This window comes from Macaca mulatta, chromosome 11, assembly GCF_049350105.2.
Source record: "Macaca mulatta isolate MMU2019108-1 chromosome 11, T2T-MMU8v2.0, whole genome shotgun sequence".
In the NCBI taxonomy this organism is placed as follows: Eukaryota; Metazoa; Chordata; class Mammalia; order Primates; family Cercopithecidae; genus Macaca; species Macaca mulatta.
Window position 1 is genome coordinate 11,337,947 of NC_133416.1, and position 19,706 is coordinate 11,357,652.

The following is a 19,706-nucleotide window of genomic DNA, read 5'->3' on the forward strand; positions in this document are numbered from 1 at the left end:
CCACACCCAGCCTAAAATACCTTTTTAATTAATTATGAATTTAAGTATGATTTAAAAATATTAATGTTTGTTTGTAATTTTTTGAGCTCCAGATTAGCCTCTTAATAAATTTCCTGTAACTCTACTTCTAGATGAAAACCCTTTTTTCATAGAATTTCTCTCAGTCTTTTTGAGTCAGAAAGAGGCTTCTAAGGTCATGATAAGGATGTAATACCCACACGCTAAGACCCCACTCACCATAGGTTCTTCTTAGGTCTGTAACATCTCTTAGGTCTATATAATCTCTTACTGATTGTTTTCTTTCTGCTTGAAATAAAACACAACATTTGAATACATTCATTCAAATATGAAACATTGACTCTAAATTTCCATTTAATCCTTGACTTTATGTTATTGGACATCGTATTGATTTTTTTAGAGCAGGTAAGGTTGTCTCTAATAACATAAGAAAAAGTTACTGCCTAACAAAGCAGTATCTTCAAAGTTTGTTTCTGCAGTGGAGTTTAAATCCTGTATGGATTGAGTCCTAAGGTGGTGGGGTGGGGAGAAGAAGTGTCTCTCTAAGAAAAAATATACTTCATTTTATTTAATGACAGCTATGTAAATGGTTGTTTTGACTTTGACATTTCGGAAACTCAATGAAAAATTTAAGTACTCTAGTATAATAACCACTTTGTTGCAGCTTCCTAATAAAATTAACTCCTGAAATGTTTAACCCTGCTCCAGAATTCCACGTTCATTCGGCTTTCATCTTACTGTTTCAAATTTTGACTGTGCTGTTCCTCTGTATTTTCATGAAAGCTGCCCTCAAATCTTTTATAGATACGGGAAGGGTACAATTTTTAAAGAATAATTTTATGCTACAAAGATCAAACTTAGAACATTTATGAAAAAAATCAAGTGGAAGGTTACATAAGCACTATGTAGTTCACACAGAGGACAACCACTAAGATGAACACATAGAATTCTATTATAAAAATCAAAGGCTCACAAGGCTTTTTATGTGATTTGTGTCTGTATCCCTGCTGTATTATAAATGACCTGAAGGAAAAGACTGTGTTGCCTTCTTTATGTTGCCCTTACACACACAAGAATTATAACCAAAAGTGTCTAGAAGTTCTCTTTCTTCTCTCTTGACTGCTTTCTGAATAATATATTTCAATTTAGAAATAGAGACATGTATTAAATGTCTTTTTGCTTCTTAAGCAGAGGAAATGAACAATTAAACCTGATATAGGAAAACTGTCATTAGCTCATGTTAAGGATTAAGGAAATGTCATTTTAAGGGAAAACGTCATTAGCTCAGCATATATTTATTGAACACTACTACCTGCACAGTGGCATAAATGCAGGTCTTTTCTTACTTCAGTGTGCTCCAAATGTAAATAAAGTCCATAGTTGGAAATGCCTTTTTAAAAAATAAAATTGATAATTCTGTTGCTGGCCGGGCACGGTGGCTCAAGCCTGTAATCCCAGCACTTTGGGAGGCCGAGATGGGCGGATCACGAGGTCAGGAGATCGAGACCATCCTGGCTAACACGGTGAAACCCCGTCTCTACTAAAAAAAAATACAAAACACTAGCCGGGCGAGGTGGCAGCGTCTGTAGTCCCACCTACTCGGGAGGCTGAGGCAGGAGAATGGCGTGAACCCGGGAGGCGGAGCTTGCAGTGAGCTGAGATCCGGCCACTGCACTCCAGCCTGGGCGACAGAGCGAGACTCCGTCTCAAAAAAAAAAAAAAAGATAATTCTGTTGCTAATGTATGATACTGGACTTGTTCTTCTTTTTCAATTCTCCAGCGAAAGGGGTGTTTTCCTTCTCCTTTCGAGTGGAATCAGACTCCGCTCCTCGTGCTCACCTGCTTGTTTACACCGTTTTACCTAATGGAGAAATTGTTGCAGACGCCGACAAGCTTGAGATTGAAAATTGTTTTGCCAACAAGGTGGGTTGTTTTGTTTAAGACTAGTCCTTTTATTCTTCTCCCATGGTGATGTGTGGAAAAGAAGGTAATAAGGAAGATAGCCATACGGTGCTCCTAAAACATTTCTCCCAACTACTTCTAAAGGCGGAGAGTGATGTCACACTGAGAGGTCTAGTGCTGACATCCAAAATAGGCAATCATAAACACAGTTTTTTAAAAGTCTCTTGTTTTGTTATAAAATTCATATGAATTTTAGAATCAAGTCATCTATAAACCTTTAATAGTTTGAATTTTAAAATCTTTTGTTGCTAATATTTTCGATTAAAAATGATGCCTCATAAGGCTGTGCCAATTGTACCCCATCAGACACTGGCACACTTCCATGTACCGCTACAGACACCAGTAAGTTGTCATGAGTTTAAACTCAGCTTGATAATATAGAACAGATGAGAAACAGCCTGGACACTTTAAAAACAATGGTAGCACAAAAATTTAACATAGGTTCAAATGGCATATTTTTTATTTAAGGAATGCAGAGCTGCCATGTGAAGCTCACTGAGATACGAGTATGCTTTATTCCAACAGAATTTGGTGCTGTTTATCTGATTTTCACTACTCTGGCAGCATAATCCTAACGTTAGCGATCAGATAAGAGCTGCCTACTTCAAATGCCTGTTTTCAAATAAACCTGGAAGGATTTTTTTTTTTTTTTTAACATGGGCTTTGTGGAGATTACAACAAAATGTGTTTATAGCAAGTGAACATTTCTGCCCTGAGACCTATATTTAGGTTATCTTGTTTTAAATATACAGTGAAATAAGAAAAATACACAGTGGATTCGGATGTAAACCTTTAATTCCACCTTACTAAAGAGTGCTATTAAACCTGGATGATGTGTCCAAGAAGCATAGTGTCTGTTCTGTTTGCATTTCTGTGTGTTTCATACCCACTGGGAGAGACTCCTTCATGCTTCAGTACCTTTACTGTTAATGATGGGTAGTTAGTTGGTTGTTAAATCTCGGAATGGCCAAGTTATGCTCCGGCTTTCAGCGCATCTTATTCGTTCTCTCTGTGGGGTCTCTTTTGGGTGGGTCAGTATCCTCTTCACACTCTGGAAATGAGAGAAGTATTATAAAACAGAATTGGCAGAAAAAGACTTTCTCCCTGGACTCCAGTCTGAAAAACACTTCTGATTTTGCAAAACCTATGACAGTCCCTGTGCAACAGTATACGACTTCACCATAGAAGCAAAAGCCCATGGACATTACACTCAATCACTTCATGTTAAATACCTTTTAAATCATCATTGATTGTAACTGAAGATCCGCTGTAAAAAATAACATGAACAAAGATTCATAAGAAGATTCAGAAGAAAGTTGACTACCACAAAAATTAGAAAAACAGTAGATCTATTAAAATTACAAATTAAGCACCCTAAAAATGAGACATCTTGGTGGGATGGTGAACAAATAAATAGTGCACTGAGGATGTGAGGAAAGATCCCAAGTCAGACATGCATCCTTGCAAAATGATACATTTAAAAATTTTTTCAATCTTCGCTGAAACAGAGAAAAATAGTTTTCTATTCAAACTTCATATACTTATTTCTTCACTTAAAAACAACAGATTTAGTGTACACATTAAATATTATGTAATAGTTGGAATCATTTGTTATACTCAACTGGATATAATTATTCCTTAAGAATAACATTGGTAATAATATAATATATGAGGTACAGATTGCTTTGAAATATGCCTTAAAGTTACATTTCATATCAGTAAAACATTTTCTATTTTCTAACATGTCCACTTCTTGTTAATAGTGTTTTTAGTTTATTATAATCCTAAATTACTTGTTCTTTTGACATGGACAGTCACTAACACATTTTAATGAACTTAAATTTTCTAAAAATAACAAATATATTTCAAAGAGATTCTCCATAAGCAATGTTTTCATAGTATATTGAATTAGAAAGATGAATACTACTGCATCTTGAAGATAAATAGTCACTGATTTTTCTTATATATGTCTTCTGATAAGTGATTCCAAACTGCTGTATTAATTCAGTAGACCACAAAGCTGGATTGTCATAGTGAAATTTAGCAACCTAAGTCAGATGTTATTTAGCTAAACATATTGATATTTCATTCCAATACAAATCAGTTTTCAGTCCAAGAGTCAAGGAAGTTACCTGATGCTACTACTGTATAACTCAGATTCTACTCAAGAAATGTCTATATCAACAGAAGGAACTAATAGATTTACTTGCCAATTAATTTTTTTGGCCAGAGTAGAATCAAATCTTTGGGAAAATTCTGCACAATTTCTTGTTGTTCTTTATTCACCATTGTTTAAATTGCCTGAACCAATTAACTCTTAGGCTGTATATTAGATATTTATTTTATTAAATGGACCAATAAATCCCCAATCATGATGCGCAGTCCCACACTGCTTTAGAATTTCAGATGACTGAGACTGCCAACTGGAGGAGACTTTTGTTGACTGGTCTCAGGGGTGAAATGTGATTTTCACATCACCATGCAAATGACACACAGTCATCACAAAAACACTGCACAGAGATAGGTCAGTGATAGCAAGGTATGCGTCTTTCTTGTACGTGTGTTTTCAGTTCAATGCAGCGTTTTATTTCTATATGATTAAAGTCAATTGATATTTCACCAGTTATGTAAGGAATAGAAAACCTGAGTTAACTGACATCACATTTCCAGGTTGTTCCAGAGACACTGAATTGGTAGTTGCTAGGCTGTTCATCTCTTAATCCTGCTCTAAGATGAATAAAGAGAAAGGAAGTATAGAAAAGACTACCCTCAGCCTGGAGTAGAAGGAAGGCTGGTTACTGTAATAATTATAAAAGTGTCTGCTTTAATCATATCCTCTTTACAGGTAACTTTGAGATTCTCCTCAGCTCAGAGCCTGCCAGCCTCAAACACCCACCTGAAAGTGACAGCCACGCCCCTCTCCCTCTGTGCCCTCCGTGCTGTAGACCAGAGTGTGCTGCTCATGAAGCCGGAAGCTGAGCTCTCACCTCAATCCGTGAGTCCCATTCCAGCCTTGGAGATCATGAAATGCTCACATGATAAGATCATTTTTGGAAGTTAAAGTTCCAAAAATGTTTGCAAAAAACAAGTTCTTCAGAGTAAGAGGCATGATGTAGTTCCACAACAAGCAGAAATTGCATAAAGTACTTTACATACTTTATCTCATTGTATTCTCTGTTATATTCTCATTGAGGGAGCAATCTTGCTTGCCAAAACAATCTGTGCTATGCCTGGCACAGAATCTTTTTTTTTAACTTTTATTTTAAGTTCTGGGGCACATGTGCCAGATGTACAGGTTTGTTTGTTTTTTTTTGTTTTTTTTTGTTTTTTTTTTGAGACGGAGTCTGGCTCTGTCGCCCGGGCTGGAGTGCAGTGGCCAGATCTCAGCTCACTGCAAGCTCCGCCCCCCGGGTTTACGCCATTCTCCTGCCTCAGCCTCCCGAGTAGCTGGGACTACAGGCGCCCGCCGCCTCGCCTGGCTAGTTTTTTGTATTTTTTAGTAGAGACGGGGTTTCACCGTGTTCGCCAGGATGGTCTCGATCTCCTGACCTCGTGATCCGCCCGTCTCGGCCTCCCAAAGTGCTGGGATTACAGGCTTGAGCCACCGCGCCCGGCCAGGTTTGTTACATAGGTAAACATTTGCCATGGTGATTTGCTGCACAGATCAACCCATCACCTATCTAGGGGTTTTCTAGATATAGGATCATGTCATCAGTGAACAAAGATAATAGGTAGGTATTAAGCCCAGCATCCATTAGCTATTCTTCTTGATGCTGTCCCTCCCCCTGCTCCTACCCCAACAGGCCCCAATGTGGGTTGTTCCATGCCATGTATTAATGTGTTCTCAGCATTCAGCTCCCACTTTTAAGTGAGAACATTCAGTGTTTGATTTTCCGTTCCAGCGTTAGTTTGCTGAGGATAATGGCTTCCAGCTCCATCCATGTCCCTGCAAAGAACATGATCTCATTTTTTATGACTGCAGAGTATTCCATGGTGTATATGTACCTCATTTTCTTTATCCAGTCTATCATTGATGGGCATTTCGGTTGATTCCATGTCTTTGCTATTGTGAATAGTGCTGCAATGAACATTTATAATAGAATGATTTCTATTCCTTTGGGTATATACCCAGTAATGAGATTGCTGGATCAAATGGTATTTCTGCTTCTAGATCTTTGAGGAATCGCCACACTGTCTTCCACAGTGGTTGAACTAATTTGCATTCCCACCAACTTTGTAAAAGTGTGCCTTTTTCTCTCCAACCTCACCCCCATCTGTTGTTTCTTGACTTTTTAATAAACACCATTCTGACTGGTGTGAAATGGTGAAAGACTGTTATGATTTCAGTTCTTCTCATCACCACATAGCACTTACTCTAAAATTGATCACATAATTGGAAGTAAAACCTTCCTCAGCAAATGCAAAAGAACTGAAATAATAACAGTCTCTCAGACCACAGCGCAATCAAATTAGAACTCAAGATTAAGAAACTCACTCAAAACCACACAATTACATGCAAATTGAATAATCTGCTTCTGAATGACTCCTGGGTAAATAATGAAATTAAGGCAGAAACGAAGAAGTTTTTTGATGGAGAATTCTGTAGATATCTATCAGGTCCACTTGATCCAGAGCTGAGTTCAGGTCCTGAATATCTTTGTTAATTTTCTGTCTTGATGATCTGTCTAATATTGTCAGTGGAATGTTAAACTCTCCCATATTATTGTGTGGGAGTCTAAGTCTCTTTGTAATTCTCTAAGAACTTGCTTTATGAAACTAGGTGCTCCTGTATTGGATGCATATATATTTAGGTAGTTAGCTCTTCTTGTTGAATTGAACCCTTTACCATTATGTAATGCCCTTGTCTTTTTTCATCTTTGTTGGTTTAAACTTTGTTTTATTAGAAACTAGGATTATGACCTCTGCTTTTTTCTGTTTTCTCTTTGTTTGGTAAATTTTCCACCACTCCTTTATTTTTAGCCTATGTGTGTCTTTGCACATGAGATGGGTCTCTTGAAAACACATACTGATAGGTCTTGACTCTATCATCTTGCCTAGCACAGAATCTTATGTACAATGGATGATTGAAACATTTTTAATGAGTGAGCAAATAAATAATAATTATTTGAGAAGGGTATTATTAATTTAATATTATGAATGAAGAAAACACAACTAGGATATATTAAAAATAGGGTTAGCGTTTCTACAGGAAAGTGAACAAAATAACAAACTGGTCGGTTAAATTGTTCCAATAATAAACATTCCCTGAGCATATGACCTATTCCACTTGAGAAATAAGGTAATAATAAGAAATTGATGATAAAAACAATGCGTTTTAAAGGAGGAATTCGATTCTAATTTCTTTTCTTTTAAATCCACTTCCTAACCCACTACTAATATAATTTCAAGAAATTATGCAAAAATTTTATGCTTTTCTTAAAATCCAGACACCCACTCCCTGGTTTTAAGTGTGGACAAAAGAGAGTTTCCGTTCCATGTTGTCTTTAAAAATGTCTCTTGCAATGAAGCAATTTCAGAATAACCCTATATTTTATTGGCTTCATGGTTCACTTATTTATTTAAGAAATATTTACTGCATCTTGACTATAAGATGGACTTTGTTTTGAGACCAGGATTATTAATGATGGACAATCCAGATTTGGTCTTTTACAATTTTGATTGTAAGATATAAAAACAAATAAGCAAGCAACAAAAACATATAAATATATAATTCCAGATTTTTATAAATACTATGAAAAGAATAAACAGAGTATTGACATCAAGAATAAAGGTGCTGAGAAATTTTTGAAATAGTTGAGTAATTTTGAAATTTTTACATTGGAGAATAGTGGAGAGGACAGAGCAAGTTTACAAAAAATGGAAGCTGCATGCCAAAGATTTTGAGTCAGAATGAATTTGGAGTGTACTGAAAAGGAAAAGGTAATCACCTACTATGTAACAGTGAGAGGGGAGGATGATAGAGGCTGCAGGTAGGATGAAAAACTAGGAAGATCATGGCAGGCTCTGTTTACTTGGTGTGGAGTTTGGAGTAGATAGTAAATGCAATGGTAAATCAATAAGGAAATTTACACAGGAGAGTGGACAATTGAGATGAATCTACTAAAAAGATCATATTTGCTGCTAAGAGTCTGGGAGCAAGAATGAAAGCACAAGAACAGTTACTAAGTTATTACAGTAGCACAGATGACAAGTGACAGAAGCCACATTAGAAGGTCTGCAGGTGTGTTTAATGGCCTGAACAGTGTATACCTAGCAGGTGGCCTTACACTAGGCTCTGGGCAAAACCAAAGTGGAATTGAATTATTTCTCAGTTGTCCCTTGCACCTGGATTTTTCTTAAGCTAAACTTGGTCCTAATATGGTAGACTAAAAAGAAAACTTGACACAGCCTTAATCATATGAAACGGAAAAAGGAAATGAATCAAGTATGTACAGGATTATTTTAGGTGAGGGGACTGTGAGTGGTTTTTATTTTTTCATTACGTGGCTCTGACGTCCATATTTTCTACTTTCTTTTACAAGTAGGCATTTTTTTTTTTCCCCTGGGAAATAGAGACTGTCTTATTTTTACTCAACCAAAATGAATTTTGAGATTTTGATCAATTCGTTTCATCACTCTATATATTACTTTCTTTTGCACAACCAAAGAATTAGAATCCATGACCTTTGATATCACTCCATGATTCTCTGTGTTGCTTTTCATGGGCATGTTGAATAAACACCATAATCTTTTAAATCGCCTGTGGGACATTATCACATTTTAAAATTTGTTTAAAAGAAAGAGATTTTCTTTGTTCTCTCAATGTTGCAGGTCTATAACTTGCTACCAGTGAAGAGTCCATTTACCTTTAGAGTTGGAGGTCCTGCGGATGAATATGATGAAAAGTGCAACATTGCAAAAGACACAACTCACAGAGGAATCACTTCCACACCAAAGCAAGTCTTGGAGGGCGATGACATTTATAGTACCTTCATGGTAATTTTTTTTTCCTAAAGCGTAACAAAAATTAATTTCTACCTCTCTGTTTAGATGGAGAAACAATGGACTTCTAAGCTCTAGGATCTTTTCTCCCCTCCCTCTAACAGAATGATAACTAACAGAAAAATATTGAAATCTCAGAGACAGAGAACTTTGTGGACATACAGATGTTCACACATGAATTTCTCTACCACCTTAAACAGCAAGTGGTTTACTTTTAGGCCCCAATCCTTAACCAAATGGATCCCAAAGCTGCTTACCACCATCATATTCCCCTCTCGGGGCTCTTGGGGATTCCAATATGTGAGAAAACCAAAACAAAATATTTTCCACAATGTGTCGGACACTCTTGAAAAGGTAAGCACCTTGTTGGTGGCCACCATCTCAGTCATTTGCACAACAAACACTTGCTGAATGAGTCCAGGCGCTGTGGCTCACACCTGTAATCCTTTGGGAGGCCGAGGCAGGCAGATCACGAGGTCAGGAGATCGAGACCATCCTGGCTAACACGGTGAAACTCCATCTGTACTACAAATACAAAAGAAAATTATCCGGGCGCGATGGTGGGCGCCTGTAGTCCCAGGCACTTGAGAGACTGAGGCAGGAGAATGGCGTGAACCCGGGAGGCAGAGCTTGCAGTGAGCCGAGATTGCAACACTGCACTCCAGCCTGGGCGACAGAGCGAAAGTCCGTCTCAGAAAAAAACAAAAAAAGCTTGTTGAATGAATACAGGATTGAATACATAAAGTGAAAAACTTTAGTCTTCACAGGTTAATAAAATTCCAGGAAAACTTAAAGTTGTCTTTCATTAAGAAAAGATTAACAAAACTTGTATTAGAAATGTCAAGATGTCTTAAAAATGTAATTATTTAGTATTAACTGAGCAGAATTATTCAGGTTGTGAAATTAAATCTTATCACTATCAAAAAGCACTAAAAACTTTCATCATACCATCAGGAAAATATGTCATTCATCTGATAGAGGCCTACAGCTTAGCTGAAAGCCATTTAAATCTCTCTCTTCTGGACCTTCTGGAATCATAAATCAGATGGTAGAAGGATGAAAAGAATACTTCTTGGTTTATTAACTAGCTGTTTAATCTCTAAACATTTATTTCTGGTTTATTTCTTTCTGTTGCGTACGCAACCCCCATTGACAACTGTGCTCAAAAGTCCCACAGTTTCCCACATACTCTGAGATAAAACAGCAAATAATATTTATCTGTGACTAACGTTGAAGAAGGGGGAAGACGGAAATGGGTGGACTGTAGACAACTGTGGGCATCTGAATGTGGGTTTTAGATGCAGACATTTGAGACAATTAAAAGAAACTGATAAAAAAGAGGAAAGGACAACAGAAATGAGTTAAGCATAGATATTCAGGAAAAGCCATATCTTCTGGTAAAACCAAAACAGAGTTTACTAAGATTGTAAAGAACAACCTCCAATATGCAAACCTTCCATTTAAAATGACAAGAAATAAGCAAAAAAATTCTCTCTGCAATAAAGCCATAAGGAGAGCTCTCTAGATGCATACATAGACACGGATATTTGTTTCATGCAGGAAAAGAAGTCTAAAATACTCAGTTTTAAGGATGCAAAAAAAAAATTAAGGAGCATTAGCGTATACCAGACAATATTTAAAAATAAGAATCAGAAATAGGTTTGAATTCCCACTCCTGTTCACTCAATAGCTTAATGAACTTGACCTCCTCTGACTCTGTTTTTGTATTTATAAATAGCTGTCTTCATTATGTGTAATTTTCATGATGAGCCTATGAGCTATATGTAACATAATAGTGAAAGTACAATACAAATTCAAGAAATTACTTAGAGTCTCAAGATTGGATTGCCACTATACTTTAACAATTAATTTTTTTCAGGCCATAGGATTAGATATTTTTACCAACTCAAAAATCCATAAGCCACCTTTGTGTCTACCACGAAGATTGCGTGCCAGCATAATAGGAGGTAAGGGTGCGATTTATTTGTCTGACAAAATAGAAGAAAAATTGTGCTTTATTGGGTTGGTTTAAGGTGAAAAGCTATTTTTCTAAGTATTGGATCTTGAAACTGCAGCAACTTCTTGGTAAGTTAGCCCCAAATAATATTTTTTCCTCAAATAGAGGATTTTTAAGCAATTATTGTTATTTTCTCTTTGACATCAAAATCAACTACCTTTTTGTTTTTGCTTTTAATAGTCTTGCCATTTTAGATCTTCCTTATCCATGGTGGATTCGATACCTGAATTAGTCAGAATTAGATTAAATGGCAGTATCAAACAAACTCCCACATCTCAGTGGGTAAGCATATAATAGTTTGGTTTTTGCTCATACAAAATCTACTTGTGAGTTCAGACGCTCTCCAGGACAGCTCCGTGCCAAACAGTGAGTCAGAGAGAACCAGTCTACCTTCCTCTGGTGACTCTGCCATCGCCAACGTGGCTTTCAGGGTCATACCTATGGGGAAGCAGGTTGCATGTGACTCTTAAAGCCAGGAGTAGGAATGGTTTACATCACTTCCGCCCATGTTCCTGCCCTAAATGCAAAAGAGGCTGAGAAATGGGAAGGCTCATGTGCATATTAACTGTCTCTGTCATATGTTCTTATGGAAAGTGAAGTGATTTATGTAATATTGAGCAAAAAGAGAGTAATGCAACTTTTGGCAGATACACTACCTCTGCATAGTCTCTTTGTGTGTTTCAAGTATACCTGGAAATGAGGAAAAGTTGAAAAGGGCCTAACTCAAAATTCTTTTCTACTGCCATCAGACATAGAGAAAATTTTCTCTGCGTGCTTGAATGTCTACCCAATTTACTTTGTAATAAAAAATGAGGATGGCAGTAAAAAGTGTTAAAAAAAAAAAAAAAGGAATAAACACATTTTAATACAGCAGATTCATTGTCTGGGAAGGCAAGGAGTAACGTTCTAGTTGGAAACAAAGGAGTCATTAAGGATATTTCCTCCCCAGAAAAAAAAAAAAAAAATCCTGTATAGTGAAAAAAGAACACTGTTTTAAGAACAAAGGGACAATTTTTCATCACACTCCTCTCTGCTATGACTCTGTGACTTTGGAAATTTGCAGACTCACTTAACCTTTCAGAGGCTCAATTTCTTTAAATCTGAAGTCAGAATGACAACACCAAACTCACTGAGGTATTGTGATTGTAAAAGGGAAAAAAAAATCATGATTCCTTTAATGGCATGTTTGTTTAAAAAAAAGAAACTGAAAAGCATGATTAATTCACTTTCATTTCACTAAGTGTGTATTTTCTTTTTAACCCTAAGAGAAAACAGATCAATGGAAACAAAGGTATGATTTCAGAAAACCTGAAAACTCACAGTACATCATTACACTCTGACCCCAAATATTCTATAATATTCTATGCAATTTTTTCTTTTGGTATTTGTTGCTTATCCATTTTTTCCTTCTCATTTTCAGTTACATCACTTTATCTGTCATTATTTCAAAGCTAGATTACTGAAAAACCATTCTAATTTACCTTCTTTGCCTCCAGCTTTTCTTTACCTCCCTCTATCCCACATGCCCTTAAACACTGCTTTTCTCAAGTCACTTATTTCTCAAACATAGTTACTACTTCCAGAATTCATAAGATTATTGCATTTAAGGTTTTAAAAGAGCACTTCTATTATTTTATATATATCATATATGTATTTATAATTACACACATTACACACATATATAATTATCTTAAGAAAGTGATGCCCCAGAGATCAGAAGATATATTATAGAATACTATTATAATAAAGATATTTAAGATAATATTAACAATATATTAAGATTATGTATATCTTATATATACGTATAGCTTCTGATCTCTGGAATATCAATTTCTTTTTTATCAAGCTAACTAACTCCCGCCTTAACAGATCTTATTTATTTGTCTTAGCCTTCATGATGTTTTATTATATATTACACCTTCTGTTTACATAATTTTGGGAAACACATCCTGAAAATAGCCATTCTACTCTAGAGGGTAAATTTTTATTATCCCTGTGAAGCACCCTTCCACCTTTGTGTATATGTTTGCACAGTCGTTTCCTGGGAATGCCTCCTCATTCTCCTCTGCCTCCCATCCATGAATGATCATCTTAGGTTCCGCTTTGGTTAAGTCTTTTCCAGCCTAACTAAAGTTGATTGTCTTTTCATTCCTGACTCCCCATTGTCTATACCACATACTCCACTGAATCCTGTTGCTTATTGTTTATATCTCCATATTAATTCAATGTTGAAACAAACAAACAAAAAATCATTCCTGAAATCATCTTGCTTAACTAATATCCATTCCTCTTGTTTGATTCTCACTGCAAACAGAAGACATGTGAACACAATTTCAGTGTAAAAGCGTATTTGATGTATTAAATTACTCTTTATCCTTCCCTTCACCAGTTGAATAATCATCCTAGAGAGAGCTACATTTGTTTTTTTTTAATCAACTTTTATTTTAGATTCAGGAGGTACATGTACAGGTCATTTGTTTTTATTTATAAAGAAAAATATATTTAGCTCTAGATTCTGTTTGAAGAAAAAATAGGATTAGCTTTTCTATGGGAAAGTGAACAAAATAACAAGCTGATAGATTAAATTGTTCCAATAATAAACATTCCGTGAGCATATGACCTTATTCCACTTGAGAAATAAGGCAGCAATAAGAAATTGATTATAAAAAATGAGGTTCACACTGAGGCCTGTGTGTTGTCTTCCAGGACCAGGTCTGCGAGGCTTACCCCTAGGAGAAATAATGTGCCCAATGGTCGAAGAAGAACCTCAGATATTGCAAGTGGAAGAGATAGTCCGGAAGTACTTCCCTGAGACCTGGATCTGGGATTTGGTAGTAGTCGAGTAAGTTGTGTGTTGCCTGGAATTTAGTTTAGGAAAGGGTTTGAATCCTGCTGTATGACTGACTTTATCCCGGATTCCTGATCCTTTTAGTTCTGTTCTGCTCTTTGCTGGTAAATATTTAGGTTTATAGTTCATTTATCTCATAATTAAACAATGCTAATTTTTTTTTCTAATTTGGTCTATAGATAAATAATAGAAAGTAGGATGCTACCAGCCCTCTTAAATAAAGGAAAGGGAAGGGGAGGGGAGGGAGATTGGAAGAAACAGCAAAAGGAAGGAAAGAATGAAAGAAAAAAGGAAGAAAGAAAGGGAGGGAGGGAAGGAGGGACTAAGGGAGGTAGGGACAAAAAAAAACTTTAAGACCTTACCAGGAACACCAACCCTTAGATCAAGTTTAGCATTTACCACACTAGGTTACTGAGTTATCATGTTCTAGGATCACCCATGCTTTGTGTTAAAAAAAAAAAAAAAAAAAGAGAGAGAGAGATTTGCTCACACTCCTCTTCTCTGCTCCTTCACTAGCTCATCAGGTGTAAGGGACCTGGTGATGCAGGTCCCTGACACAATCACGGAGTGGATGGCCAGCGCATTCTGCTTGTCTGGAACCACAGGGTTTGGCCTCTCTCCTGTCGTGTCTCTTCAAGCCTTCCAGCCTTTCTTCCTGGAACTCACCCTCCCTTATTCTGTGGTGCGAGGAGAAGCCTTCACACTCAAAGCCACTGTGTTTAACTACTTGTCCATTTGCATTCGGGTAAGGGCACTTCTCTGGAAGTGAATGAGAATAGAAGATAGTCACCATTCATTACCAGGTCTCCTAGGTAACCCAGGAAATCAGAACTGCGTATGACACATCCTAATTTTGGAACAGACCTGGTACTAAAAGAAAAGGTACCTGACGGGTCCAAGGTGGTAAGGTTATATTCATTCAGGCTCCTACATCTGTGTATTCCTAAATTCAGACATTATGTCCACCTGGTTGCTTCATGTTTTTCACTAAACACCTCTTTCTTCTGTTCGCACAAGGCCAAATCCTCAACATTTATCCTAATTCCTGTCAGTTTTTCCATTTTCTTGTTTCAAACACCTAAACTACAAAGTGTCTGATACAGTTGGTCATGTTTGCATAGCTTCTCAGCGCCTCCAGACGGACGGACGTTGTCCCTCAGTCCACTTACCTGATGCACACAGCATCTTCCCCAGTATGCATCCTGTTCTGTGTCCCTTCATAAACTTGTGCTTGGGTGTGGGGGGACAGGTCATTGTGCAGCTAGAAGTCTCTTCCGCTTTCCTGGCTGTCCCAACAGAGAAGAATGAAGAATCTCACTGTGTCTGTAGAAATGGGCGGAAAACCGTGTCCTGGACTGTGACTCCAAAGTCACTGGGTGAGTAGTAACGCTATTAGCAAATTCCACTTCGTGTGCTCAGATGATTTTTTTTCTGCACTGACCCCAATACATATTTTTTCTCCTCCTTTAATACTAATCAAGAGGAAGACAACCACTAGATACACTGGGGAAACTGAAAAAGAAGAAACCGTTCAATATAAAATCACCATTTAACTCTTAAGAACTTTGTTCCCCAGGAAAGGTGAATTTCACAGCTACCGCAGAAGCCATGCATTCTCAGGAAGCGTGTAACAATGAGTTGACTGATGTCCCACCACTTGTGCAGAAGGACACTGTAGTCAAGCCCTTACTAGTTGAGGTATGTGAGTTTACTCTCTGTGAGTCTCAGAGCCCTTATTATTTCATACAGTGTTATCTAATATGCATCTGACAGTGACATTTAATTCCCAAGAATGTGGATAGATCTGCAATCCAATTTTTCACCAGCATTTTCTCCTTTGCTTTCAAGTGTTTAATTTTTCTTTTATACATTCAGTATTGCTTTACTTTTTTTTTTATTTTTTGTCAATATAAAGCCTGAAGGAATAGCAAAGGAGGAAACTTTCAACACGCTGCTGTGTGCATCGGGTAAGTGTAATAAATAGAGAAAAATTTCATGTTAAGTGACTTGCCAGAGTATACAGTTGTGGAATGTCTTTTGGAGGCATGCTTTTCTCTGAGAGAGAGAGAGAGAGAGAGAGAGAGAGACAGAGAGAGAGAGAGAGAAACTCTTACCCTCCTCAAAATCTAAGTACATTTGATGAAAAACATTGTCCTAATGAAAACCACTTGGAATGAGCCTCAACTTTCTTAGGGAAATAAATAGAAAGTACTTTTCAGTTTAAAGTATTATTATTGTATTTTAAGAATAAAGAAATGGGCATAGAGAAATAAAAGTCTCGATTAAAAGCTTAAAAGCTTTTGCCTAATAATAAGGACTAAGGCTGTTGACGTCAGGACAGAATTCTTTCTGATACATCTGTTTCTCAAATGTCTTTCTAAACCGTGTTCAAAATATTGAAATATCTGTGTGACGCTAGTATGATTTACCATTCAATTAACAGTTTAAATGCACTCAGGTTTTTACTTAAACAAGTTATTTTAAGAGGAACTGCAGGTCACTAACTTGTATAGAAAACCAACATTTTACTAATATCATTAATATAACAATATAAAAATTACCCCTATATTGAAAGAGAGAGGAAAAAGCTAACACTTTTTTATGTTTATTTAAATTATCATTAAAAATGCAACTCGGTGCCATCTATAATCATCTTGACGATAATGCTTAGTCTGCAGATCTCTCCTCTCTATATGAAGATCCCTTGATAAAATCATCTAGTCAATGGCTTTAATAACAACTATGTACTTGTGTCCAAAAATATACAACTTGGATCCACACCTTTTTCCTGAACTCAAACTCATGTGTTCAACTGCCCACTCCTCTCCACTTACAGGCTTGTAGGTCTCATAGGCATATCAAAATCAGCAAGTTTAAAACTGAGTATCAGCTCTTCCTCACAAACCTGCTCCTCCTTCAATTTCCTTCATCTCAGATGATGAAAAATCTGTTCTTCTACTTGCTGGGAGAGAAACACTTTGGAGTTCTTCTTTACTACATTCTTTCCCTTAAACTCCCTACCCAATCCATGCACAAATCTAGTCAATTTCACCTTCAAATTATATCCGGAATCTACCCACTTCACTCCATCTCTACGATTCTAGTCCTTTCTCTTGCAGGCTCTCAATAGCTTTCTAACTGGTCTCCTGATCATCTTTTCTTGTTCCCCTTCAGCGAGAGGGATCCTTTAAAGCATGTGTCAGATTGTGTATCTTGTCTTCTCTAACGCTTTCAGGAATCTCCCATATCCCCCCAAAGTTAAAGTGTAAACTTTTAATGCACTTAGAACTCAGCTCTGCACCAAGTGGACCTAATAGACATCTACAGAACTCTCCACCTCAAATCAACAGAATATACATTCTTCTCAGCACCACAGCGCACATATTCCAAAATTGACCAAATAGTTGGAAGTAAAGCACTCCTCAGCAAATGTAAAAGAACAGAAATTATAACAAACTGTCTCTCAGACCACAGTGCAATCAAACTAGAACTCAGGACTAAGAAACTCAATCAAAACCGCTCAACTACATGGAAACTGAACAACCTGCTCCTGAATGACTACTGGGTACATAACGAAATGAAGGCAGAAATAAAGATGTTCTTTGAAACCAATGAGAACAAAGACATAACATATCAGAATCTCTGGGACACATTTAAAGCAGTGTGTAGAGGGAAATTTATAGCACTAAATGCCCACAAGAGAAAGAGGAAAGATCTAAAATCGACACCCTAACATTACAATTAAAAGAACTAGAGAAGCAAGAGCAAACACATTTAAAAGCTAGCAGAAGGCAAGAAATAACTAAGATCAGAGCAGAACTGAAGGAGATAGAGATGCAAAAAACCCTTCAAAAAATCAATGAATCCAGGAGCTGGTTTTTTGAAAAGATCAACAAAATTGATAGACTGCTAGCAAGACTAATAAAGAAGAAAAGAGAGAAAAATCAAATAGAGAATAAAAAATGATAAAGGGGATATCACCACCGACCTCACAGAAATACAAACTATCATCAGAGGATACTATGAACACCTCTACGCAAATAAACTAGAAAACCTAGAAGAAATGGATAAATTCCTGGACACATACGCTCTCCCAAGACTAAACCAGGAAGAAGTTGAATCCCTGAATAGACCAATAGCAGGCTCTGAAATTGAGGCAATAATTAATAGCTTACCAATAAAAAAAAAGTCCAGGACCAGACGGATTCACAACTGAATTCTACCAGAGGTACAAGGAGGAGCTGGTACCATTCTTTCTGAAACTATTCCAATCAATAGAAAAGGAGGGAACACTCCTTAACTCATTTTATGAGGCCGACATCATCATGATACCAAAGCCTGGCAGAGACACAACAAAAAAAGAGAATTTCAGACCAATATCCTTGATGAACATCGGTGCAAAAATCCTCAATAAAATACTGGCAAACTAAATCCGGCAGCACATCAAAAAGTTTATCCACCATGATCAAGTGGGCTTCATCTCTGGGATGCAAGGCTGGTTCGACATACGCAAATCAATAAATGTAATCCAGCATATAAACAGAACCAAAGACAAAAACCACATGATTATCGCAATAGATGCAGAAAAAGCCTTTGACAAAATTCAACAGTCCTTCATGCTAAAAACTCTCAGTAAATTCAGTATTGATGGAACGTATCTCAAAATAATAAGAGCTATTTATGACAAACCCACAGCCATTATCATACAGAATGGGCAAAACTGGAAGCATTCCCTTTGAAAACTGGAACAAGACAGGGATGCCCTCTCTCACCACTCCTATTCAACATAGTGTTGGAAGTTCTGGCCAGGGCAATCAGGCAGGAGAAAGAAATAAAGGGTATTCAATTAGGAAAAGAAGAAGTCAAATTGTCCCTGTTTTCAGATGACATGATTGTATATTTAGAAAACCCCATTGTCTCAGCCCAAAATCTCCTTAAGCTCATAAGCAACTTCAGCAAAGTCTCAGGATACAAAATCAATGTGCAAAAATCACAAGCATTCTTATACACAAATAACAGAAAAACAGAGAGCCAAATCATGAGTGAACTCCCATTCACAATTGCTTCAAAGAGAATAAAATACCTCAGAATCCAACTAACAAGGGACATGAAGGACCTCTTCAAGGAGAACTACAAAACACTGCTTAATGAAATAAGAGGACACAAACAAATGGAAGAACATGTCATGCTCATGGATAGGAAGAATCAATATCGTGAAAATGGTCATACTGCCCAAGCTAATTTATAGATTCAATGCCATCCCCATCAAGCTGCCAATGACTTTCTTCACAGAATTGGAAAACACTACTTTAAAGTTCATATGGAACCAAAAAAGAGCCTGCATTGCCAAGACAATCCTAAGCCAAAAGAACAAAGCTGGAGGCATCATGCTACCTGACTTCAAACTATACTACAAGGCTACAGTAATCAAAACAGCATGGTACTGGTACCAAAACAGAGATATAGACCAATGGAACAGAACAGAGCCCTCAGAAATAATACCGCACATCTACAACCATCTGATCTTTAACAAACCTGAGAGAAACAAGAAATGGGGAAAGGATTCCCTATTTAATAAATGGTGCTGGGAAAACTGGCTAGCCATACGTAGAAAGCTGAAATTGGATCCCTTCCTTACATCTTATACGAAAACTAATTCAAGATAGATTAGAGACTTAAATGTTAGACCTAAAACCATAAAAACCCAAGAAGAAAACCTAGGTAATACCATTCAGGACATAGGCATGGGCAAGGACTTCATGTCTAAAACACCAAAAGTAATGACAACAAAAGCCAAAATTGACAAATGGGATCCAATTAAAGTAAAGAGCTTCTGCACAGCAAAAGAAACTACCAAAC

At 36.9% G+C, this 19,706-nt stretch overlaps 1 protein-coding gene and 1 long non-coding RNA gene across 3 annotated transcripts in view; one reads left to right on the top strand and one right to left on the bottom strand.

Moving 5' to 3' along the window:
* LOC722289 (pregnancy zone protein-like) overlaps positions 1–19,706 on the top strand; it is a 50,464-nt gene that overhangs the window by 19,802 nt on the left and 10,956 nt on the right. For both annotated transcript variants that reach the window (XM_001118453.5, XM_028829250.2), the window contains 9 exons: positions 1,799–1,941; positions 4,826–4,975; positions 8,812–8,976; positions 10,862–10,949; positions 13,706–13,841; positions 14,364–14,592; positions 15,097–15,223; positions 15,424–15,545; positions 15,763–15,814. In XM_001118453.5, the coding sequence (XP_001118453.5) occupies positions 1,799–1,941; positions 4,826–4,975; positions 8,812–8,976; positions 10,862–10,949; positions 13,706–13,841; positions 14,364–14,592; positions 15,097–15,223; positions 15,424–15,545; positions 15,763–15,814 (1,212 nt within the window). The remainder of the gene's footprint in view (positions 1–1,798; positions 1,942–4,825; positions 4,976–8,811; positions 8,977–10,861; positions 10,950–13,705; positions 13,842–14,363; positions 14,593–15,096; positions 15,224–15,423; positions 15,546–15,762; positions 15,815–19,706) is intronic.
* LOC114670782 (uncharacterized) overlaps positions 13,417–19,706 on the bottom strand; it is a 43,230-nt gene continuing 36,940 nt past the window's right edge. The window contains exons 4-5 of the long non-coding RNA XR_013400886.1: positions 15,017–15,170; positions 13,417–14,606 (exon numbers count right to left, since the gene is read on the bottom strand). This is a non-coding gene — a long non-coding RNA (uncharacterized LOC114670782). The remainder of the gene's footprint in view (positions 14,607–15,016; positions 15,171–19,706) is intronic.